This window comes from Tamandua tetradactyla, chromosome 1 (assembly GCF_023851605.1).
Source record: "Tamandua tetradactyla isolate mTamTet1 chromosome 1, mTamTet1.pri, whole genome shotgun sequence".
Lineage (NCBI taxonomy): Eukaryota > Metazoa > Chordata > Mammalia > Pilosa > Myrmecophagidae > Tamandua > Tamandua tetradactyla.
In genome coordinates, this window is record NC_135327.1 from 226,371,675 (window position 1) to 226,397,299 (window position 25,625).

At 43.9% G+C, this 25,625-nt stretch overlaps 1 protein-coding gene across 19 annotated transcripts in view; it reads right to left on the reverse strand.

Annotated features, from left to right (window-relative positions):
- KIAA1217 (KIAA1217 ortholog) overlaps positions 1–25,625 on the reverse strand; it is a 425,610-nt gene that overhangs the window by 249,621 nt on the left and 150,364 nt on the right. The window contains exon 1 of one of the 19 annotated variants that reach the window (XM_077153810.1): positions 12,339–16,835. The exons of 17 other annotated variants lie outside the window; for them this stretch is intronic. In XM_077153810.1, the coding sequence (XP_077009925.1) occupies positions 12,339–12,518 (180 nt within the window). In that variant the 5' untranslated portion in view covers positions 12,519–16,835. Of the gene's footprint in view, positions 1–1,574; positions 6,838–12,338; positions 16,836–25,625 lie in introns of those variants that run through there. One more of the 19 variants, XM_077153821.1, reaches the window with a different exon arrangement.

The following is a 25,625-nucleotide window of genomic DNA, read 5'->3' on the forward strand; positions in this document are numbered from 1 at the left end:
GGGGAAAGGAAAGCGTTTTCCTCCTCTTATGGGTTCTATACATTGGTAGGTGCCCAAACTTCTTTGCTCTTCCGGGTCTGAAATGTCTTGTTTTCTACTCCAAGCCGCATCAGAAGGAACTTGGAACCCAAGGGAGAGGCAGGAGGAGAGAAAAGCAGCTTTTCTGCAGTTTTCTCAACTTTCTGACATTTTGAAATCAGGACCCCAAGGACTCCTCATTATTTCAGAGCCCGGCCAGGTCAGGGGGTTCCATCTTGCCCAGAAACATTGTGTGTAATCAAAGAAAAATGCTTCCTGCGTTTGCACAGAAAATTAAAGACATTTTTCAGAGTAAAGAAAAACAATTTCATTCTCCTTTCTTTTCCTCCTAGGTCCCTATGATGCATCTTATTCGCAGGCATTCTCCTCGGCCCCAGTATCCCGTAACAGCAGCCCCCACACTTCTACGGCCAGTGAGTGTCCCCTCACCTCATGTCCAAACAAATGTGCTGGGCCACGGGCTCAGCCACCAAGCGCAACACGGCGGCACCGTCTGAACCAAAATGTTCAGATGCTCCAACACGAAACAAATCTACAACAAAAACTGCATACTGCCAATGCTTTCTATTACAATGTCACACTCATGCTTTTTGAAAGCGCAGGTGGTTCCTTCTGGAAATTTATCTCCCCCCCACCCTCTTCTTTTCCTACATCAAACTTGGTAACCTCGGTTCACTCCCCCAAGGCTTCTTTGAGGAACATCCTAATTCTGGCTGAGGGAAGTCAGGCACATGAAACGAGAGATCAGAGACAAAGGCCTATGAAATGAATTCCTGTTCTTTTCTAGGGCTGTTCATTTTTGAAGTTCTCCCTTTTTCTTTATGTGGGTTTCAGCCAAAGTCTCCTTCCTGCCTGCACTGTCTGAAAGCGCTTCCCCTGTGACAAGCAGGATGGTGAACTTCTGTGGCCCTGGGAAGGGCTGTGGCCACCCCGCCCCGCCTGGGGACGGTCCAGGGGTGCCTGGCGGCTCCCCAGCTTCTGCGCATGGGCTGGAAGTCATGCAGGGACAGGACAGGACCTGTCGCGCCTCTTCCCCCCCTGGGGAAGGGAAGCCATGGCAAGGCAGGGGAGCCGCATGTCGGAAGGAACTCTTCACCAAAGGGAGAGGCGGGAGGAGAGAAAAGCAGCTTTTCTGGTTTGCAGTTTTCTGGACTTTGTGATATTTTCAAATCAGGACCCCATGGACTCCTCGTTGGAGCCTGGCCAGGTAAGGGGGATTCCACCTTGCCCAGAAACATTGTGTGTAATCAAAGAAAAATGCTCCCCGGCTTTGCACGGAAAATTAAAGACATTTTTCAGAGTAAAGAAAAGCAATTTCATTCTCATTAAGCAAGGTTTAGCTCTCATGGACCATCGACCTTGACTTTAGACACGCAGTCGAACCCCTGGCCTTCTCCGGCTGTCACTTGACAATCAATGGGCTGGAGGACAGGTGCCCCCCTGGGGGGCAGGGTCCAGGCCACGCAGCAGTTCCGAGAGCCCGGCAGGGTGCCTGCCTCTGCCCCCCGCCCCCCCAAACTGAGCCGCATCTGTACCTCAATCCCGTCTGGCGCCTGGCAGGGTCCCCGACAGCAAAAACACGCAAAGCCGCTTTCCATCCAGGCCTTTTCCAGGGGAGGGTGACCCATGGGCTCCATGTCCACATCCACAAGCCGGACCTCGGCCGGACCTTCAACTTCCACAGGGCGCCCCAGGGGCAGGACCTCGCCCCTCCCCGCTCCCAGCGCCCTGCCCAGTGCCCATTCTTCCAGCAAGCTGGCCAGAGAACCCCTTGCAGACAGAGACACAGGAATCGGAGTGTGTGATTCATGGATAGAAAATACCGGTTTTTCATGGCTGTGCAAATGCAGCCTGGGTGGGGTTTAGGTAAATCCGGATGTGGACACCAAAAAATGAGGGTGAGAACGTGTCCCTTTTCCGTAGCTCTCAGCAGGCTCAGTCCATTACCCAGGACTCAAGAAACCACAAGTGTCCAGTGGACAGGAAAGGGCCATTGAGATAAAACTGTGCACGTGGGGTTAAAACCACAAAGTTTCAGATTAGGATCAGAGTTTACTGAATTCTATGCCTGCATTCACACAGAAGTACCTTTAGCTCCTCTCTGCAGTTGTGGCAGATTGAAGCTATGCATCCCCCCAAAACATGTTCTTAAACATAATCCATTCCTGTGGGAACAACCATTGTAAATAGGACCTTTTGACGATGTTACTTCAGTTAAGGTGTGGCCCAAATGAATCAAGCAGGGCTTTAATCCAGATTACTCGAGTATCTGTGGGCAGATAAAGTCAGATGGAGAGAGAAGCCACATGGAATAGCCAGAAGCCAAGAGTCAGTGGAACCAAGAACCCAAGAGAGGCTGCCATGTACACGGCCATATAGCAGAAAAGCCCAGCACCAAGGGTCTCCAGCAGCCAGCCCAGAATGCTACATCTTCTGGGAGAAAGCATTGCCTCGATGGTGCCTTGATTTTGGACTCCCTCTAGCCTCAGAACCATGAGCCAATAAGTTCCCACTGTGTAAGCCAACCCATTGCAGGCATTTGGGCATCTAAGAAACTTAAGACAGCCGTCATGCGGCAGAGTCCAAGTTGCCACTGGTCTCAACACCAGGGGTCTGTCAACCTGCTTCACCTTGAAGCCCGCTGCATCACGGCAGCTTGCGTCCTCTGTGGCTGTATCTGCCTCCAAACCACACCAGGTCGGGGCATACAGGAGGCAAGGGAATGGCACATCCAAATGCTGGACAGCCGCCAAGGGACATGCGCCTGACTTCCTGACAGTGGCACCTGTTATGTCCCCCACCTGACTGTTCTCAGCACGTGGCCATGAGAGGGTCCCTCGGGGCCAGAAACCTGGACTCCAGATGCAGGTCTGGCCCTAACAGGCTCGTGATTTACCCAACTCACTCACTTCTCCAGGGCTCAGCTACCTCACCTGTGAAGTACGGGAGCTGAATGAAACCTACGACATTTTCAGTATTTCCACCATTTTCAAGAACAAGTCCAAACTGAGCAAAGCCTATGGCTAAAGGCGCTGGTGGACACATGTCTACACTTCTGCCCAGCCAGCATTTGCCGGTGCATTCTGAGCACCAGACCCAAGCCGGGGGCCTGGGGGAGGGGACAGTCAGGCAGTGGGGAAGCTAAGGCTGCCATGGTTGAAAGTGACTTGGTTTAAGGTGACTACACAACACAAAAAAACAAAATAGAGAACACCCGAGTTGGACTGAAATATCAATGAGTGATTTCTTGTTTCATTTGGGAGTAGATAAAAAAGGCAAAGGGTAAAAGTAATCACAATCTCATTAGAAAACTCCAAACTCAGGGACAGATGAAGCACGTACTGTATTTCAGCCATTGTTGCATCGAATGATTCCTTTTATGTGGTCGAGAGAAACACTAGTGATCCAGGAGGGAACTCACTGTGGGAGCGTCAGCTCAAGTGTGCAGAATTAGGGAAAGAGACCCTACTTTAGCTTCTGGACACGGGAGGGGACTCGGGAGGCAGGTTGCAGATCCCTCAGGATTTTCATCTGGAAACTGCCTGGATGGGGTGGAGTCCCGGAATTCCGAGGGACCCCTCTGGGGCTAGCCAAGGAGATGGGGAGGGCAGGCATCGTTAAAAGCCCTCAATCCCCACATACCCAATGACCCAGATACCCCAAGGGGCTTCTGCGTGAAATTGTGCTTGAATCAGTGTTAAAAATAGTTATCACTTTTTGGCTTAAAACCCTCTGCACTACACGAAGCATCAAATCCTGGCTCCTTAGCATAGCTTACTGAGCCCCAACCACCTCTCCTCTGTCATCTGGCCCTAGGACTGACAAGACCCTTTTATTGCCATCCCTTTGGCCCCTGCTGACCCCGCTATTTGCAAAACTGGCTCCTGCTGGCGGCCCACCTTTGGTGGCTCCATGGCTCTGCTCTCTACCTGAAGTCACCCAGACACTGGCTTTATTTTCTGCCTTCTGCATTTGATTCTCTGCTCTAGGCAGGCGATGGCCCTCTGGTGGGTCCCCAGCACCGAGCACTGGGCCAGTACAAGATTCATTCAGTCAGTTCATGCTGAGTGAATGAATGAATGAAAGAAAAAGTTGGTTTTTTCTACATCTATCACAAACAGCTGTATCATCGTCAGCCTAATTCAACTTGTCTCATTCTCACATTACAAGTCAAAAAGCCCTTTCCCACATTTTATCCTCAAAACCACACTGCAGGGTCTTTTCATGGGTGAGTGAGAGCCACCGGGTCTAGAGCAATGAGCCTTTAAGAAGCTGACTGTTCCTGATCAAGGCAGCTCCCCTGGCTTTAGTTTCATTTCCCATAAAACTAGAATTTGTCAGCAGCAGCTTTAAGGCCCCTCCTACCTTGAAAACAAACCTGTGAATATTTAAGGTCGATTGGGTGGCAATTGATCCTTTCCCCAAAATGTCTTGTGAGATGCTTCCATCGGAGTGGCGGCTCCTTGCTGGGTAGGTGTTGTTCACAGGCCGTGTCTGACCTGCAGGCCACCATGCTGGGCAGAACTTGCCCCTACCTCACCACCACGCGTTATGTAGAAACCCCTCACCCTACAAAGTTCGAGCGGCTTAGGAAGAGTTTTTACAGCCATGGCATGGCCACTCGCAGTGCCCTGGGTGGAGAACTTGGCCCCAGCAGCTCTGATCTGGCTTGCCCTGGCCTGCACAGGGTGCCCACTGGAGGCCTTCCATCCCACTGAGGACTCGGACAATCACCCATAAAAATAGTAGCCAAGCGTGTTTAGGGGGTCGTTGTGCAAAGTGTGAGGGCCCTGCCGCTTTGCGATCCTGTCACTCATCCCTTCCCAGGCTGAAAGGGGCTGGACTCAAAGGCAGCCACTGAGCAGGGCTGGTCACAGATCGCCGGTTTCAGGGGGAAGATTTGATGTCCGCATCTATTTCCTTCCTATAACTCTAGGAAGAAGGTTTCTTCATAAATGTTTTCAACATTCCTAACAAATAACCTTCAGCCTTGACTTCAGAGGTACACTTAACCTTTCCTTCCCTGCTTCTTGCAAGTTCTGCTAACAGGTGGCAAAACTGACTGCTGCCCCACTTTCCTCAGATCCACCCTTTGGTGGAACAGCAACAAAAAGTATTTTCATGTACACTGAAGTGAGTGTTTTGAACCCCAGGCAGGAGGTACAGAAGAGGCTTCAGAAGCAAGAGGTAAATAATTTCCTACACAACATTTGGACATACAACAGTACACAATGAGCAACAGTTTTCAGAAGCAAAACACATTTGGGGTTCAAGGAAAATGCTCCACACTTGAGTCTAGTGTGAAACACTTGAGGTTTCTAGACTTTTCTGAGCCTCAGTTTCCTTATTCACACATTTCCCTTTCATGGGTTTTTTTAGAGGATTATATGAGATAATTTGTATGAGATTTTCTGGCATATAGTAAGTAGTCAATAAAGAGAATTTGTGTTACATATTTGCAGTAGTTTGAATGCATATAAGAATGTTTTTGTCAAGATTCACAATACAAGGAATTTTTTATTGAATCGTAATATACTGGCATGCATAAAGGCAATTGAAATTTGATGTATAGGTCTTAAAAAGCCAGTGGTACTTGATATTTGCAGGAAGAAACTATTGTATTTACAAATGATATAGAGAACTGGGTACATTTTTTCTAATGGCATAGAAAAAGGTTAAATTTGGCTTAAAAGGAACCTACCACTCCAAAACTATAGTAATTAAATTCTCTGGAATGGAATTGCTTAAATTATAGCTTTCCCTTGCTGTGCACATCACAATCTCGATTTTGCCCATCTTCTAAGCAGAGTTATTTCCCATTATATTATAAAGATAAATATATTTTATATTAGAGTTATAACCAACGAAATGTCAGGCTTACGTTTGTCCACAGAACACCACCTTGAGACATTTGTTTTACATTTGCTCTCTTTTGCAAATACTTGAAGTTAGCAGCAATACAAATTTTAAAAATACTGTATTGGGAAAGTGTGATGTTTCAAAAGCAGTGTTTGAAAAAGGGAAAGAAGAGTCTAATTATATTCAGGATATGCAGGGATTCGAGTGCAAGGAACTTAAAACCACACTCCTGGGCTGTGGCTAATACATTCTACAGATCTGGAATACAATGGAGTTGCAGTTTAAAATAGCATCTAAGGCTTTCTTTGGTGTCTGGAGTATGAAAAGTGTTGTTTTCTTTCTCTCAAAAGAGCGCCTCTGATAGTCTGCCCTCTCCTCTCCACTTGCCTTTTAGATTTTGCTATGAAAGAAAAAAAAACCTCTCATATTCTTTTCAAATCCAGATATTTTGTATATTAAAACAGGGTTTTTTTTTCCCTAGGAAACTGAATCAGAGTTATATAATCTCAGACCTTACAGAAAAGCTCTTTACTCAAAACCATTCCCAAAATCAATTCTTGGAAAACTGGCAGGGGGTGGGATTTAGTCAAAACATATTTTCATGTGCATTTGAAGTGAGTGTTTTGAACCCGGGGCAAGGAGAGGCTCTGGCCCAGGAAGGTGAAGTTACTGTGCTCTTGCTGCAAAGTTCAGGCAGCTTAAAACTATTTGAACCAAACACACCTTGTGCTCAGAATCCAAAACAGCATTTCTTGAGGAAGGTGGCTCCTGACTGGAATATATTTGTTTAGGGAAGATTCTGCGGGGAATGAGACTGCTAAGGCAGTCAGAAGACTCTGCTCCCATAAAGCAGAAGGAAACAGAGAACCACTTCATTCTTCAAGGGGCGATTACACCAAAGCATACACTTGCTGCAGGGTGGGGAAATTCACTTTCTAACTCCACTAACATTTGGGGGTTCTAGATTGTGCTTTGTCTCCGCACCCTGTTGGCCACCCATCGCGCTTTAACGTCCACTCCTACAATTAAGCTGGCTGACCAGTGCCTTAGCTGGAAGAACAGAGCATCTCTTTTGTTTTAGACTGGTTTTTAAAATTTTAAAATAAGATACTGATATGATAAAATAATACATGCAGATGATAAAAAGATAAACAGTAAAGAAAAACATAAGCTTCCATCATCACTAAACCCCCAGCCTTCTTTCCAGATTCTTGGGTATAGTTCTAGAAATTTTTCATGAGAGTTTTGTTTGTTTTGTTTTGTTTTTTAAATACTTTTCATACAAACAGGGTCACCTCTTCTAAAATGAATAACTACACTGCTGTGGCTCTCGGGCTGTTTACTTCCTAGATGCTACGTGACCAGGCGCCACTCGGTTCACGGGGATGGCTGCAGAGGATCGCAGGTTCTGCATGTGCCTTATGTCCCCACACTCACACATGCAGAGTGAAAATATAAATTGTGAGTGTTTCTGAGATAAAAATGGGCACTACTTTTCACCTTTAGAAATCCCACCTGACATCTAGGAATTTGTCCTTTGGAATTGCAAACATGCACAAAGAGACAAGGCTGGCCCTTGCAGTCCTGGGAGAGGGGAGACAACCTAGAGGCCAATTAAAAGGGGTCAAGTTAACACAAATGTGGCCGCTGTTATAACCCTCTGAAGAGACACAGAGTCTGTGCTCCCCTCCCCGTCAACGCACACACACTCCACAAAGAAGCAACTGAGAATTGTCTTCTACGAGGCAGTTGCAGCTTTCTTCTGCAATCTTTCATTCACCTGCAAAAGGATTCAACTGCAATTATCTGCAAAATTACAGATAAACTGAGTTATCTGATGGAGCGAGAACACTGGCTACCTTTCTTTGTGCAAAATTCAAAGGCGATTAAAAAAAAAAATTAAAAAGGCACCCGTCGGGAAGAGCAGTCCCACGGCTACGGCGTGTTGACCTCCTGAGGTGACTATGGACGTGTGACGTGACGCCCACGTGCATTCGGAGGTGTTTCTAACCACCAGCGATGCCAAGGACCGAAAATGATGGAGGGTCAGTCCCCTCTGTGTCCTCGCGGCCACTCTACGGCCCGCGTGTGGCAGCGGCTCTGCAGGTCTTTTCACCTCCTTTGCTTCTAAGAGAAGGAGCTTGGTCAAAGAAAGTCTTTTCCAAAAAGCATGTAGTGCCACGGGATGGAGGGACACCAACCCCGCTGTGACGGTGTCCCGTGTGATCCATGTGATCACAGAGGCCAATGGCCAGCTCTGCGCTATGGGGTCAGCGCCGTCGTGTCCGCTTCACCTGCCCTAGTAAAGCCAATGGTGGAAGTGTCATAGACCCCAGGAGCACTTCTGTGGCTTAATTGTAGGAGTGGACGTTAAAGCGCGATGGGTGGCCAACAGGGTGCGGAGACAAAGCACAATCTAGAACCCCCAAATGTTAGGGAGCCACTCGAGTCACCCCAATCCTTGACTCTGGACTGACTGTACTCATGCTGGGATGTAAAATGAGCTGTTTCCTGATTTCTGGAAAATCTCTAGAGAAGGAGTTTTCAAAATGAGTCATATTTTGCATTTGTCTTGTAAGTCACACAGTGAGGGAGCTCTGACTTCTTTCTGCAGCACATTAAGTCTGTTGTCCAGAGGCAAAGGCAGCAGAGCCTTCCGTCCCCAGGACGCATCCCATCCTTTGTCCCTTACCCCCAGCTGCCAGAGCCCACAGCACCCTTGGCTGCTAGTTGCCCAAACACCACGCACGGAGGGGGCTGCATTAGATCCTGGTTCCCAGGGAGTCTATCTGTAGTTGGTAAACATACGAAAACTTCTTTGGGTTTATAAAACACCCAAAGAATGTGTGGCAGATTTAGCAACCCCAGAATTGTGTGCTACCTTGGTATTGTACCTACATAAAAAGGGGGAAAAATCCCATTCCCTCATTTTTTTCTCTCATTACAGCTATATGCGTTAAATGCAGCATCCTGGGAGTTTATGAGAAAGAAAGCCATCGATATTGGAAGTAATGACAAGAAAATTCTACCCTGAAACACAAAATGGCTGAATCCAAAGGCTATTCCTGGTTCTGCTTTACCATTCACAATAAAAAAGATCCCAAACTTGGTTCCCCTGTGGACTTTAGCTTCTAGTAAACCGGGTTTTTTACCTAATAAAGAAAAAGTTAAGGAAAGAAAAGCTAGAGGGAAGCTCGATGGCCCCAGTATAGAAACTTCTCCCCCTCTACCAGTTCATCTCTTCAGTGACCACATGAGGGGAGAGGAAAGCAAATTAGTCTGGAATGACATAGTTTTTTAGGATGCCTTATTTTGAAAGAAATAAATTTTTGGCAACTACTCTCCTCCAGCTTCAAAACAGGAATGTTTCTGATCAAGTTAAATTGATGAATGGCAATGAAAAGAGGGTGAGTCTTAAACGACTTTTAGGAATAGCTTCCCTCCCCCAAGAGAGCTCTCTCCCAGTTCACCTCTCCACCTGCTGGCCTGGGGTGGGGGGCGGGGGAGTTTTAGTTCAATTTGCAGTACTTGGGGATTTCACCTTTCTTTCTGAAGAGATAATTCCCTTGGAAATTCCAAAAGCTTTTTAAAAGAGAACAGTGTAATATTTCAAGATCAGTAATTCCTTCCTCAACAGGCCATTTTAAAATTCAGATGCTACATTTGATTTGTAATATTATCATACCATCACTGTATTTCAGTTGAAATCTGTGGTACCAGTAAGCAAGGGAGCTGGGATTCGAATCCAGGCTAGCACTTCCTTGACTTCTAAGATTCAATAAGATCCCATTAACCCCTGCTGGGTGCAAAGTACCCAAGGAGACCACTGCTTACTATCAATGGATCAACAGTTAAACTATACAACAATTAAGTGCAATGCAAAGCTTCAGTGGGCTTCTAAAACAGGGTCTGACTTAAAAAGTACAAGCATACTATTAATGACTGCAAACTTACTTGGAAATTCAGTACCCTGTTACCCATTTGATTTCATAAATGGTTTTCCTACCTTAAAACTGCCATCCTGGGGTTCATATTTGGGTTGAAACCTTGAATGAAATAAATTAATACATGCTGCACTAAGACAAAATGTTACTAGCTGGGAAAACTGCATGTGTGAGGGGGGCATATGGGAAATCTCGACTTCCTGCATGATTTTTCTGAAAATCTACAACTGCTCTATTAAACAATAACTTTTTAAAAATTACTATGTGCCTCAAGACTCATAGATCTGCCCGAGATAAATGGTGTCACTTCAGCAGTGCTGGGAATGGAGGTTCCTGAAGGCACTGGATCTGCTGAGGTGGCCCAGGATGGAATGAAGTCAGCTGGTGTGGGGAGGGGGGTGCCCCATTCCCACCTGATGAGCTTTCCTGATACCTACCCCTGCTTGGAGCCTTTTTCCAGGAGTTGGAAGTTGAGAAATCGGAATAATCTGACATAGAAAAATGGGAAAACTTGGAAAGATCGTTAGGGAAAAACCTGGAACTAATAGAGTGTTTTCCCCTGGCTGGAAATGCTGCTGCTAAAAATAAAACAATGAAAAACATATTTGTCTCTCACATACAATGGACATAGAAGATAATTATGGGCTGTGTTTCCGTCTGGGATGGAGACAAGGGAGGGCAGTGCTGAGGTCTGGGATATAAAAGAAGCAAAGGAAAGAAGCCAGCCCCAAACTCACTTCCTTTCCCTGGAGCGGTCCCCAGCGCTCACTGGGACTCCCTGTCCGGCTCAGAAATGCCTGTGGCATCAGAGCCTGGCTTTTCTGGTAGGGCTAAGAAAGATCCAAAGCCAGTGAGATTTAAAATAACAAGTGTGTAAAGCGGCTTGAGCTCCTATCAGTAAAAAGTAAATCATTACCACATCTCAAGACTACCTAGAAAAAGGTGTCAAGAGGATAATAACTGTACAAACGCAAACATCCCAGCTCGTTGGATGCACTTAACATTTTGCATTTTAAAAGGAATTTAGAGAAACAGTTGCTGCTGCCGGAAGTAATTTCGGAAACACATTCTTTTTTTTTTCCTGCAAGCCTAAAATGAGAAAAATTACAGGGAATGTGGGAGGACAATTTGTGTTGTCTTCTCAAGCATTTCTGAGCCACAGTTTCTAGGTCTGTAAAATGGGGACAAAAAAATTCTGCTGGCCTTTGGGGTGTCGTAAGGTTAAGATGAAAGAAAAGCTACACCAAAACTTTATATACTGCTCAGCGCCATGCAAACTGTAAATAAAACCACAGTCTACTGCTGAGAGCTGTGATGTGTGGATTTTCTCATTCCGTCCTCCCCATGCTGCTATAATCACCCATTTCACGGAGGAGAAGACTGAGGCCCACAGCCCAGGTTTTAGTTGCCTGAAGCCATCACCCAGCCGGTGAGCTGGCATGACTCAAAGCCCACAGGCTTTTGGACCTCAGAGGCATCATTCTTTCTGCAATAATTCGCTGATAACCCACAGGATCGGAAGGCAACAATTTTAGGAGGTTCTCACACACTGAGGTGGGTTTAAAAACATTTCGGTGCTTGCCCACTTGGCTCTGAAGGGGCTTTGGTTTCAGAAGTCCTCATTCCCAGTTCGTGGGTGTCATTAAATGATCTTGACCGCTGTGCTTCAATTCATGAATCTGGTGGACCACATTTCTCAGACTGCACCCCGACATCCCCAAACTAAGCCCTCTAAACCAACTTTGCAGAGCTCCAGCTCCCGCTGGCGGTACTGGTTACTTAGTCTAACCAGTGACTGATGGAAGCAGAAAAGCCCTCACCTCCAAGCCTGGAGGTTTATTTTTTTTGGCTAAAGCATGTTTTAAAACTATCTTTGTCACCGACACTCCTCACTGCAAAGGAGCCTTTATCTCTTTCCTTTGGAATTTAGGAGTCCTGACTTCTTCCCTGGCATCCAGAAACCCTCCAGAAACAGGACTCTTATTTTCTAATCCTGTAAAACGTTTACACTGAGAAAAGCATACAGAAACAGTTAAAAACAAACAAAAAACGGCGCAATGTTTACAAACTGTTTCTGTAATAGTCCACGGATCTTATTTTCTACATTTTACAACCAGAAAATGGAGAAATACCTGCAGCCTCTATTTCAAGGTCTGGTCTAAGAGCTGAAAAAACATCTGGGAATGATCCAAAAATACATTTAGTATCTCAAATCCTCCTTCTCATCCTAACCTGTGGCATTTTTATTATATTATTCCAAGGCACAATTAGTGTAATACAGGGTGCACCATTTGTTTATCAGCTCTACTCAAAAATCTCAGTTCATTCAATAAAAAAGCCCTCAAAAACCAGCCCCAGAGCACGATCATTCAGTGTGGAAAAAGCAGTGCCTATTGATTCCCTTTTTCCTGCCAAGAGAGCATTGCAGGGCAACAGATCTCAAATGTTTCCAAATAATTGTTTGCCATAATTTGGAAGAAAAGATGGCATATTTACCTGCACCCAGGGCTCCACAGGTGAGGTGGCCTTCAAGTAGAAAATCGAATTCGTCCTGGGGAAGTTTTCTTCTCTAATGGGCTCCAGGGTCACCCTTTCGGGTGGCCAGGTAACCCCCCCCTCCATGTCTCCGCTGTTTTCTTTTGCAGTTTTTCCCAGCGAAACTCTCTTCATTTGCATAAAACCTACCTCCAGCCTATAGGACTTTTTGAGAAGCTACTTGTGAAATCGGCTGTCTTGACATGCTCTTCCAAGCATGACATCATGAGTCTCCATGGAAACTCTAACCCCACCTGCCTCCGTGCCAAAGTTACCTGTCAGGCAAAGATTTAAACAATCGTCTGAAATTATTCATTAATGAAACCTTTTTAGGGGGTTTGGATCTCTGCATGGTATAATTTGCGTGCTCTGCAGAAATCTTGCCAAGAAGGATGGGTTTCCTCTCAAAGCCTGAACTGTTTTGCAGAAAACAATGATCAAAATTATAGGCATTCGTTAATCTGCCCCTCCCTGTCTAACAATGCACTTAATCGGTTAAAGAAAAACCTACAGTGGCGTATGCACCTCTTCTCGGCAGGATAAAGTTACCTTGAAAACTTTGGGTTTGAAAAACCTTCAATTCTAAGGCTTTCACACTCGGCTCTCCTGCAACCCCCTTCCTACTTTTTACTGGCAAAACTCGCAAAACAGGTTCCCCACAGGAGTGTGTGTGTGTGTGTGTGTGTGTGTGTGTGTGTGTGTGCAGTTTCTCTTGGCCTCTGCAGTTGCAGGGGTGGTTGGAGAAGGCTTTGAGAACTTTTTAACTATTTCCTAACATACACACATCTAGTTCACCAGAAATCATCTTGAGATCTTTGCTCTTGACTTTGAGGCAGCAGTAAGTAGCTCTAAGACACTCAAGCGTGTTGTGCCTTCCTTTTTCCCTTAGCTCAAATTTTATGGGCTCCCTACTGTTTGTATGAAACTTTGCACAAATTTCTGCCAGATCTGTACACAAAGTCTCCTGGAAACACTGAGCTCAGCATGCTTGCTTCTCCCCTCTAAATTCAGTGCAGACACACCTCACACTTCCATGCCCAAGACTGCTGACTCCGAGGCACGAGGAAAGGTTTGGAGGCTTACTCATAACCGAAAGGAGTTGAAGGAAGTTAGGCACACACAAATGAGCTGAGAAGCACTTCAGGCGCCCGGAGGCAGGATCTGATACTACACTGCAGGAGCTGGAAGAAGAGCAGACCCCACGGCCAACAGCAACAGGCTCCCTGGCATCTGTCCCCAAAGGTCAAAGAGCAAATAGTAGTCCCTATCCTCTTCTTAGCCAGCACAAGTCTTTGCAGAGAGAAGCAATCAGAGGGGAGAGCCCCATCCTCTAGAAGGCAGAAGGGGCCCTTTGCAGGGAAGGAATCGCAAATACTCCGGATCCCCTCCCCCACCCCGAATATTCTGGAAGTTTTGCTTTGCCATAGCTCACAGTCAACAAACAGGGCATTCCCTTGGAAAGGAACATGGCTTAATATAGCAGCCAGACTTAGAACACTCCTCGGAGGCAAGTCCACTGACAGAGATTCAATTACTGCCTGTGCGAGACAAAAATACATCTGCATGAAGCCCAGGTTTGAGCTTTACCCAGTGGGGCACAAACACAACGTAAAGCAAACCAAAATGAGATATAACCAGATCTGGGCTTGGTTCTGTGGAATCCTGTGATGAGGGAGAGGCACCATTCCATTCCAGCTATTCCTTAAAGTTCCATCCGAGAGAGGAGAGTGTGAACGTTTAGTCAGCAGTCAGAGGGGTTGTGAATTATACTAGCTCTTCCCTTTAGTTATTTAAGAAGTTACAAAAAAAACCTCAGCTTTTATTTACTGAATTCAAGGTTGGAAAAGAGAAAACAAGAAGAGTCAGAATCTGAAAGTCAGGCAAATGCAAAAGGTGACAAATGACTCACATGTGAAAGCAACCCAATTAACCCACTACAGGGCGGGCAAGCAGAAGGAGACACTGGCGGGGAATCTGAAACCAACCATGAACTTCCGATGATGATGTGGGAAACCTGAAATATTGGGAAAAGGGGAAATTTGGGCAACGGCAATCCCAGTAAAAAGGACAACAAATCTGAGGGTTTGGCAGGCATGCCCAGACTTGAATAGAGCTGCTCAGTCCAGTAAACATTTTTCCTACCATCCTGAAATGAGGAAAACACCAACCTGACTCAGCTTTAATAGCATTAGGACTTGCCTGATAGCATCTTAGCACCATACTAAACAAATTCCAGCTCAATGCATGCATGCAGATGGGCTATTTTGTTCCTAAATTTAGTAACATCCTTCCATATCTGTGATTGAATTGGACAGTAAATAGGATTCTTTCTCTTGATGTGTTTCAGTAAATTTATTTATAACAGAGGTAAGAAAAATTCTCACTGCCAAAGCCCAGGAAAATATAGGAATACAAATTACTGTGGAAGAGGTTGGATTTAACCACTTATGGCCTGAATTTTTGTTGCTTAAAAAACCCAAGCTACAAGTTGAGACATAGAGAATATTTCTTTAAATTAAAAAAAAACTTTTATTTTTAAATAAAAATAAAACAGCCAATGTTTATTTCATTCGATCCTTACAACCATAATAAGATAAAAGAATGATTATTGTTCACCTTTTACAGGGGGAAAAGGTGAGCCTCAGTGGAACTAGGTAACTTGAGCAAGTGTCCATGGGCTTCTAAGCGTTGGAAGATTTTAGCCCAGGCAGACCCAAGATTTGAACTCAAAATGCATACTCATTGTTATCCCAGGTTTGCAAAATCGCTCACACCTGGGGGCACTAAAATCCTAACTAAACTGGACCTAAATGAAGGGATTTATTTAGTAGACTAACCTAAAGGTGCATCACCCACACAGGTCAAGACAGAACTCTTGCATAGCTTCCCGGACATGCCAAGTCAAGACAGGGTGATGTGCCCTGACCAGGACAGTGCATGAACACAGCTCAGCAGGACAGGCTGTATTTGGCCTTGCGGGGCTGTATTTGTGCCTGGCGCATGTCCAGGAGACTGCACAGAGCACAGTTAGCACACTGCAGGTCAAGGCTCAGCCCACACCACTCCAGGACACCCAGCACCCTCAGACGCAGAGGGGACAGAGCACAAAAGCAAGGACCTGGTTGGCTTTCAACAACCATCCAAAACCCTAAGTTCTGATCTGAAGAAAAATGACATGTACTTAAAAGAAAAGGCAAGGATAAATAGTGGCAGTCAAGAGCACACTATTAAGAATAGCCAAAAGAAGAGCACCTGGATTTTTTAATGAAACAATAGACCCAACCATGTGATTCCCTCATGCTGTCCTTCATCATTGGCTCCATGTTCTTTGATGCTGTTGTTTGTTTAGAAAGTCCCCATTCACATTGTGTTGACATCTGCTGTCCAGTCTTGTTCTCTGGCCTGACTTCTAGACCTCTCCTACTTGCACTTGTCTAAAAATCACTGGAGCCATTAGAGGTCCTACTGTCACTTCAGACACAGCTCGTCAAAACCTAAACTCAACCAACTGTTTAGAATTTGCTAAGCAAGAGCTGTATCTATTAGAGAAGAAGAATAAATACATATACCATCAAATTACGATGAAGGAGCCAAATCAAGTATATCGTGTTATTAAACTAAATGTTAATGGCCTGAATTCTCTCATTAAAAGACAAAGACTAACTGTTTGGGCTAAGAAATCAAAACAAGGCTATATGTAGTTTGTAATAAACATACTCAATATTAACAAAGAAAAGTTGATGTGCAAGACATACTAGACAAATACAAATGAATGTTAAGAGTGGTAATAGTTTTATTAAGAAAAGGTGACAGACTCTAAACAGGTGGTTTGGTAATGTTAAAAGACTATTTATGAGGAAGGTATGATCATAAATTTGCTTGCAACAAACAACTCAACTAAAAAATGTAAAGCAATACTTATTACGAATGCAAGGAAAACTTGATAAGATACAATTATGGTGGGACGCTTTATAATATTTCTTTCAGAAATGAACAGCTCTACAGCAACAAAATAAAGACCGTGAAGAAGTGAATACAATCAACAATACTGACATAGGTATGTGTGTGAGTTTGTATAACAAATCTAGAATAGGTAATTGTCCCATAGCTCCTGGAATACTTACAAACCACAATTACATATTTGACTAAAACGATTTTTTTAACAGACCTTTAAACAACAGTCAAAAGTAGGAATTTTACAGCTGCATTTTATAATCACATCCAATAAAATTATGAAAAATAACGATAATTTCAAGTACTTGAAAAATAAATATTCCTACACAATCCTTAAATCAAAGTCAAACTGAAATAATCAACTCTCTGGAAAAAGTGTATACAAAACTTTAGGAGATAGTGCAAGCTGGTCAAAGGAAATGTATACCCCGAAATCCCTTCATTACAAGATTTTAATACTAAAATTAAACTAACAAGGCTTTTTTTTAAGAAATCATAAAAGACTACAACAGAAAAACTTTTTTAAAAAGCTAGGAAAAGGCAACAAATTAAATATAATTTTAATTAAAATATTTAAAATAATAAATTATTAAAATAATAATTAAAAATAATTCGTTTTATTTTTAATAAATAAAAGAGGAAAATAATGAGATAGCAAGCAATAATGTGGAAAGGATAAATCAATGCAAGCTAGTTCTTGAAAAGAAATAATAAGAGGAAAGAGAGCAAAACAATACTTGTTCTCTAGGTGCTATACATGGACTAAACTTCCTGGCACTTAAAAAAGAAGTAAAACATGTCTTGCCTGGATTAATTAGATAAAGAATCATGGAGATGGGATGAGATGGACTTTGAAAGATCAACAGTTGTCATGCTTTTTATATTCAGGACACCTTCATATATGCGAATGCTCTGGTTCACTTGAAATGTCTAAAAACTAAAAGGAGGGAAGGGAATAAGGGAGGAAGGAAGAGGGGGAGAGGAGGAAGAGAAGACAGAGGACCCCAAATATGAAATCAGTCACTGAGAATTAAGGTACACTACTCTCAAGTTATTTCTCATCATGTCCAATCACTATTTACAGAGACCACACCATCTGCCGCTCGCCCTCGAGTAGAAATGCTGACTACCCCAGCTGTGATCCCAATAGGTACTCAAGGAGCAAAGTCCTTGCACATTCCAGTAAACCCAAAATACTTTGGTGCAAGCTTGGGCATGTTGCAAAGCCTATGACTTCCCCTTGCAGCAAGATGCATCCTCATTCCCGCTTTGTCAAAACCATGCCTTCAGTAGGAAGCTCCATCTGCTAGCCTCACTACATGAAATTTGAGATGTGCCTTCACACCCGTACAGGATTTGTAGCATAACACTTGAAAACCACGGATTTGGTGAATGGAAGGAAGAAGAAAAGGCAGGCTGAGAGGACAAGGATGCAGAGACGGGAATGCAAAATGAGGCTGGTGTTCAGGAGGGTCACGGGAGGATAAAACTGCGAGCGCTTCAGAAGGAAGAAGCTACAGAATTCTGTCGGAAAATCCCCCGAGCTCCAGACCAGATCTCTTCCCCCATATCCCAGGGCATCATTTTCCACCCATTCTCCTGCTGATTATTTCCAAGGACACTTCTCATTTTTCTGGGTTTTTGAGTGTTTCTATGCATCATTGGCAGATGGCACAGAAAGGTTGCCACCCTGATCAAGGTCCTGGCACAAGCAGAAGGTAAGAGCCAGCACCAGAACAGGTACTCTGGGTGCCCACTTGGGGGTCCCTGCCCTTCCAGCTCCACCGGCTGCATGTCCATCCCTTCTCCAACCCACCCCAAACCGTCCCCATCTTCTTTCAACTTTGGCTGAGACGCCCACCCAAGGCCACCATCCTGGGCCTTTCACTGCAGTCCTGGCCTCTGCAGCAGCTTCCCGGCCAGTTCCCTGTGTTCCTCATCAGCCCTGCACATATAGCACCAAAGGGCTGACCTGTCCACCCTGCTTTCATACTACTTCCACACTCAAGGCTACAGGAGTGTCTGTTCTGTTTCTGACGATCAGAGCTTTCTTTCTGATGCTCAAGGTCCAGAGAACCTGGCCTCCCTCGACTCGATCCACCGACTTCCCACTTCTCCCTACAATGCCACTTCTGCCTCCTATAACTGGCCTGTGATCCACAGGGAGCCTCGCCCATTCTTGTCTCAGTATTTTCACCCCCACCCCATTCTTTTCCTTCGAATTCTAACCCTTTAACTGCTTTGCCATGGATATTTATTGAACATCTATTATACATTGGCTACTGGAAAACCAGAGGTAATTAGGACAAGACTCCACTTTTGAGGATAACCGCCCCCCCTCATTACTCTAAGAAATCCCATTCAAATTCTCATCTCCTGGGCCACGTGTCTCCCGCTGGCTCCTGCAAGCTTTGGAAGTTCATACCTACATTTCCCAACACAAGTTGCACAAAACATGAGCATCCCAAACAATCATTCTGTGGCCAAGTAGTTTGGGAAACACTGCACATTTCATCCCTCACCCCCAAATCTCCTCCAGAGATTCACAGTGCCTGTTGGCATAGGAAAAGATCTGATAAGTCTGCCATGAAGAAACTCATTTAGCTTTCATTAACCAAGAATTTCCATAAACGAGAAACTTTCTCCCCACTACCAAACAGTATATAAGAGACTAGGGATCGAGGTTTCTGCACAACATATTTTAAAAAATTGATGGCTCAGCAGGCAGAGTTCTCACGTGCCTTGCCTGAGACCCGGGTTCAATTTCTGATGGCTGCCCACGCGAAAAAAAAAAAAAAAAGATGGTCTAGATCATTGCAATTTAGAACTTAAATTGTTTCCTGATGCTCTCAGGTATACTGCCCTTGCCTTCCCAACTAGAAGCCTTCTCTGCGAGGAGAAGAGCTTTAGCATGTACTCAGCATCTGCTGCAGTGCAAATGGATGCTCTCATCTAATCCTCACTCCACAACACTGTGTGTTTCATTCTACAGTTAAGAAGAGAAGCCTCAGGGAAATAGACAAAATTGTCTATAATCACGCAGCTCAGAGTGTCAGAGCAAATATAAATGCAGTCATATCTGCCCCAAAAGTTTCTACTCTTTCCACAAAAGCATGTGTCATTGTACATCCTTGGCTGGCCAGTATTGTGTTTTGGACTTTCTCATGTAAACCCCAAAGTTGAGCTCACAGGGTAGACCATAATAAATAATCATTTGACTGAATTAATCCAACACAACCACTGAAACAAGGGCCAAGAAGTGAGCTTGATAAACAAGGAAGGACAGTGCAGACCTTTGCATTATGACCTCTGCACCTAGGCACTGGACCGAGTCACACAGGTCCAAATTTCCACTCAATTCAGTGGCAGTTTTCTCTAGGGTTTGCTGATTACTGCTTTCCAGGTGTCTCCTGCCATGGCACGGCTGTCTTTTGCTCTTGCCTCCCCCTTCCTTTCCCGCCTGCTCCCAGGCTCTTCTTAGCAGATTTGCCAGTAGAATCTTATTTTGATCTTGTGTACAGCTCTTCCGAATATAGCACTCTTCTCAAATGGGTTCTGCTGCTCTTCCACAACACTAATTAACATGAAAGCTGACACAGAAGTTGGTGGCACCCAATTAAAAACGGATCAAAAGACCCGTGTGATGCAGTGGTCCCCACTTATGATTCTTTCTCTGTTTTTCTGTACCCTGCTGATGTCAACTTGAAGTTACTTTTGCAAGTAAGACTGTAACCCCTTGAATTTAGTCTTTTCAGTCACTGAATCTGTGCCATAAGATGTCCTTGCACTATCCCAAATATTCTGAAATGCATTTCCCCTATCCTGTAATTCACAATTTAGAATATCAGCCATGTAGGAAACACTTCCAGACCAGCTCCTCTTTTCACATGGGCAGGCACTGGGAATTGAACCCCAGTCTCTGGCATGGCAGGCGAGAACTCTGCCTGCTGAGCCACCGTGGCCTGCCCCATTTTTTTCAGACTAGCTCCTTTTTCTAGCCCCTTGAGTTAGTGTTATCCTTCATATCTAATTGTAGGCAGCTAGTGTTTTTGATCATTGACCACATTCTAATTTCCCTTAGACATAGCCAAGATCATTTATAATTTCTCGAAGGACAAAAATTTTTTTTATGTATATATTGATTCTTTCAATCCTATCAGACTCTTTGTTCACAGGCCTCTAGTATGTCATTAAATACATACTTATACATATAGTAATAAAAATTCTAAATACAAGTTGAATTTCTATGATAATACCAGGGTCCTTCCATTTGAAGGTGCTGGCCTGGTGTAGTCATGTTTTCTGAGTTTGTACCTGTCTCAGATAATCCAGTACTATTTAGGCCACTTCCCCTTTAGCACCAAGTTACTTTTCTTCCCTGAATGATTACAGGCAGGTCTGTTAGGAGGCTGCCACTTCAGCTGTTCTAGGATCACCACTAATTTTCATAGTTATTTGACACTGAGCCAGCTAGTCCCCTATCCCACTCATTTTTCATTTCCTCTACTTTCCAGGAGGCCTTGACTTAACACTGAGAGACAGAGAGGCCTAGGGGCAAGGGGAAGGCACCGCAAACAGACTGGGTCGACTGAAATGCTGGCTCTGCCACTTCCAGAGGTTTTGCCTGGGACAAGACCTAACTGTGTTGCGATTTCCCCATCACTGAACAGAGTCAACAGTGGCTCCCACCCCACAAGTGTCAGGAGGGTGGAATACGTTAATATACATAAAAAGCGACGGTGCTTCAACTTTAACTGCTGCCAACGATGTATTCTTTTCCAGCTTTCCACCTCTGCAAACAGTAGTTGAGAAAATGGGGCTGAAGAAGTGCTGGACATTCAGTCAGCGAGTCCCACATTCATGAGAGCCTGTGCAAAGGTATTTTGTCCTTTTCCTACAGTGGCTTGTTGTTATTTGTTCTGCATCTATTACATATGATTTCTTAATTGCCAAGAAGTTAGTTTTCTTTTCCTTGAGGGCTAGGTAAGAAATTGACCTGTAAACCCATATGCAATCAGTTCAAAAGGCTAAATTTCGGGCAGTGTGACGGTGGCTCAGTAGCAGAGTTTTCACCTGCCATACTGGAGACCGGGGTTCGATTCCTGGTGCTTGTCCATGCAAAAAAAAGGCTAAATTTCATTTCCTACTCCTCAGTCTGGCTGTCTGCCCTTCATTTTCACCTTTTGATTAGAATAAATAGCTCTTAAAGAGTACATTCTTAGCTGGGCCTGTGTCCTTTACTATAATTTTTAAACTTTTCCTCAATATATCTATTTATTTATAAAATACATGTAAGTTTTCAAAACCTGCCACTTTTGCAATGTTACACTTTTACTCAGACTTTCACCATGGCCTGGTGTCTCCAGTAACTGAACCGTCTCTGGAATTTGTGTATTTTTAGTTACAATTAGTCTCACTTTCCAACATCCCCTGACACGCATATCTATGAGCTCTGATGCATATTTGTGAATTCTGAGCACTTTCACATATACATACAGGCTGATTAGGGCCAAGAGTTATGTACAAATCTGATCAATTTGCACCTTCTCACACATGACAGGGGACTAACATATTCCCCAAGGTAAACACCCATACCCTACTCTAGACACCAGTGTTTAGAATAATCCAATACAGGAGTTGTGCAATGAGACAAAGTCATCAAAAATAAGCCATAAAGATGACATTTATAACTAGATATGAATATATGCTAATACATTTATGTTACATATAAATGTGATTGATGCTATTGTTCAGATAGATAAAAAATGCTATGTAAAACAAAGTTGGCAAACCAATTACTTACATTTGGGAAAGCCAATATAGGAAAACGGGGGCTTTCCTTCCTATGCCAGGGTCCACAGATGAAATCTGGATAAGCCAGACATCCCCCAGCAGCAGAGGCCACAATGAGAGGTTGTGACACGTGCCACTTCTGGCTCCATATTTAAGAACCTGTTAGCTCTCATACATGCTCTGTCCTGACTACCTGGAATCCATGCGTTGGGGAACACCATCACAAGATGGAAGTTTCTAGAATTACTAGGTCATTACAAGGACATGTCCTCTGGAGTGCTGCCAAAGCAACAGATGTGTGTGCATGAAAAGTAAAATGTTCTTGTGCTATACCCAAAATATACCCATAAAGCACTTCCATAAAGGGTTTATTTGTTATGCAGTATAATCTTCACTACACTGACAACTACATCAATTTTTAGGCAATAATCTCCAACTGGCTCCTCCAATATAACTCATCTTTGATGAGGCCAGCTAGCTACTGCAAAAGAGTGTGTGGAAGTAAGAGGTCAGCAGAGACAGCCTGCTTCCTCCACTCTGGTTTGTAACATCCAACACCCTCTCCATAAAAGTCTATTACTTGCTTTGCCCTGAAAGCACGTCACTGTCACTCTTCACTTTGTGGCATTCAGTGAGGCTGTGAGGCTCACAGTAAAACCCTGTAAATCACAGGCTTTCTGCGACTGGATATGCTGTGATCTGGTCATCACTGTCTCCTCTCTTCCATCAACCTGGCTTTACATCCAGAAATCCTCCTGTACTGAAACTGAGGGCTAGACTGCTCAAACCCTTGGTGGCATCAGCTCTTTCCCCTCCACTTTTTGTGTCTCCCAATTCTCCACAAAGACACTCCATGGGTCCTGACCATTTCCTTGTTTTAGTCACGATGGAGTTGCTGTCTTCCCTCCACCACTCAGACCTTTAATTGTTTAATTCAGTGAGCAAGAATAAAATGCCTTTGCCACCTTGAAGTGCCTCGATTCTAGAGTTTACTTCTTGACACCTGCTCCTCTGACTCAAATGTCTCAAGTGTGGTTAAGGATTGTTTCCTGTTCTGTATCTTAAACTATGTGATTTTCCATGATTCTTGACAGAACCAAGTTTATACCTTCTGGTAAGGAATGGGCAAGAAGAAAGACTAAGTAATTAAGGCTAAGAAGCTAAGAAAGATTAAGTTATTGCCCCCAAGTCTGGAAGTCAAGATTTAAACCAAGATGAGAATTTCCAGTCTGGTTCGCCCACCCATCACTGACCTTGGTTTTTGCTTCTTTCACCTGTAATCTTTCTAACCTTCTGGTAACAGACAAAGAGAATCAGGATGGATCAAGCAATGGAGACATCAGCATGACTTCTATTGCCATTTCTTTAAAAAGATAAATCTATTCATCGAGAGCTAATAAAACAACCATAGAAAATAGATCAAACCAAAGTCGTGAATTCCAAATTCCAGAGAACCCCTCTTCCCCAGTGAAGAAAGTTCTTTAGAGATAGTTAAAACAAACAAACAAACAAACAAAACAGAGTAGAATGAACTACAACTTGGTTTTTCACAAATAAACAGACTGATGGATAGTTTCCTCATTCCATTTCCACAGTTGGCAGCCCAGTTACATTTTGGTGCCAGATACACTGGGCTACAGCAGAGAGTGGAAGACAGCAGCCAAATGACCCAGGCCAGGAGAAAGGGGCTCCAGGGCTGTTTCCCCCCTAACAGAGCCAGAGACGGAGGAAGGAGCGTGGAGAGCTGGGGCGACAGTCAGAGGGCAGAGCAGGCCTGAGGGCAGGAGCAGACAGAGACCTCCCGGCCTTCCTGACACAGGATGCCCCCAACCCACTTTAGACAGCCTTACTGTTCATACTTTTATCTCCTTTATTTTGGCCCTCCCGCAAGGTTTCTGGCATAGAGTAAGACACCTTGCTGTCTCCCTTACCCTTTATTACGAACGGAAGAACACACCAGAGTTTTAAGTTAAAATCTTTCCTCCTAGAGTTTAACCACATTAAATAAGAGAACATATATAGACTAATCATTACCACAAACTGGCACTACATGCCTAGCTAATTAAAGAGAAATTCTGTGTGCAATTGGGAATAAAGATTTAAACGTTATTTTCTGAAGAGTGTGTAAAGGTGGTTTTTTACAGGTGAGGGTCCAGTTGGACATGCATTTCTTTCTGAGTGAAGTCACTAAAAGAAGCAGGTTCCAGAATGTTCCAAAAGGGACAATTAAACAATGCCTCTGACTGTAGGGACTGCAGACCTACGGAAATTTCTGAGCTCAGTACTATTTCAAAGAGCAGCTTTCTTTTGATGTAAAATATATACATGGATCTATTTTCTATGGTTATTTTATTAGCTCTCGATGAATAAGATTTATCTTTTTAAAGAAATGGCAACAGAAGTCATGCTGACGTCTCCATTGCTTGATCCACCCTGATTCTCTTTGTCTGTTACCAGAAGGTTAGAAAGATTAAAGGTGGAAGAAGCAAAATCCAAGGTCAGTGATGGGTGGACGAACCAGACTGGAAATTCTCATCTTGGTTTAAATCTTGACTTCCAGACTTGGGGGCAATAACTTAATCTTTCTTAGCTTCTTAGCTTCAATTACTTAGTCTTTCTTCTTTCTGGCCTCCCAAACTACAATCAATCATTTAATTCTTAGATACCTCTATTTGTTCAGTTCACGTGGTACCTGAACGCTGGCTCACATTCCTTTCAACTCTCTGTTTGTGCTGAGTCTACATTGTGACCTGCCCTGAATGTTTAGCATATAAAGGTGATTAAGACAAGGTTCCTGCCGTCAAGATTATTCCAAGTGGGAGAAAGAAGCTTAAAGAAACAGTGTGATTGGATGCTACAGTGAAGGCTGTGCAAGATGACATGGCCAGCTAAGAAGATGTGACATTGAAGTGGATCTAATCTCCGTATGTGAAAGTCTTTTCCTGACTTGAGGACATGGGTTGTGTTTGATCATTTGTATCCCCCACCATCCTTCAACACAGTAAGAGTCAAATAAATACACATGGGATGCATAAGGGAAAGAAATAGAAATTTTCAGCTTTTGGTAAAAGAAAAAACAGGTTGCAAAAATAAAATAAAATTATATTCTGATAATGGGAAAAATAAACTAAAAAGATAGTCAAATATTTGTTGGTTAAAAAATAAAATGGTTTTCAATATTGTTTTAAAATATTAGCTTGTGAGCCTCTTCCTTAGGAAATTATAAACGAGAATATTGTAATGCTAAGAGCTCACATGGAAACTATGAGAAATTCCGTGTTAGACACCTATCGTTATTCCTTCTCAAGGCCCTAGGAAATAGGTAGTCTTGTCCCTCAACAGATGAGGGAACAACAGAGACACTGAAAGGTGAAGTCTTTAGCTCCAGACTGTACAGTTTTCACATGGTGGAAGGTGGATTCCAACCGAGTTCTGCCTGACTCTGGAGCCACGCCCTGAGGCACCTGGTGATGTGGTCTTTCAGGCCAACTGTCCCACAGA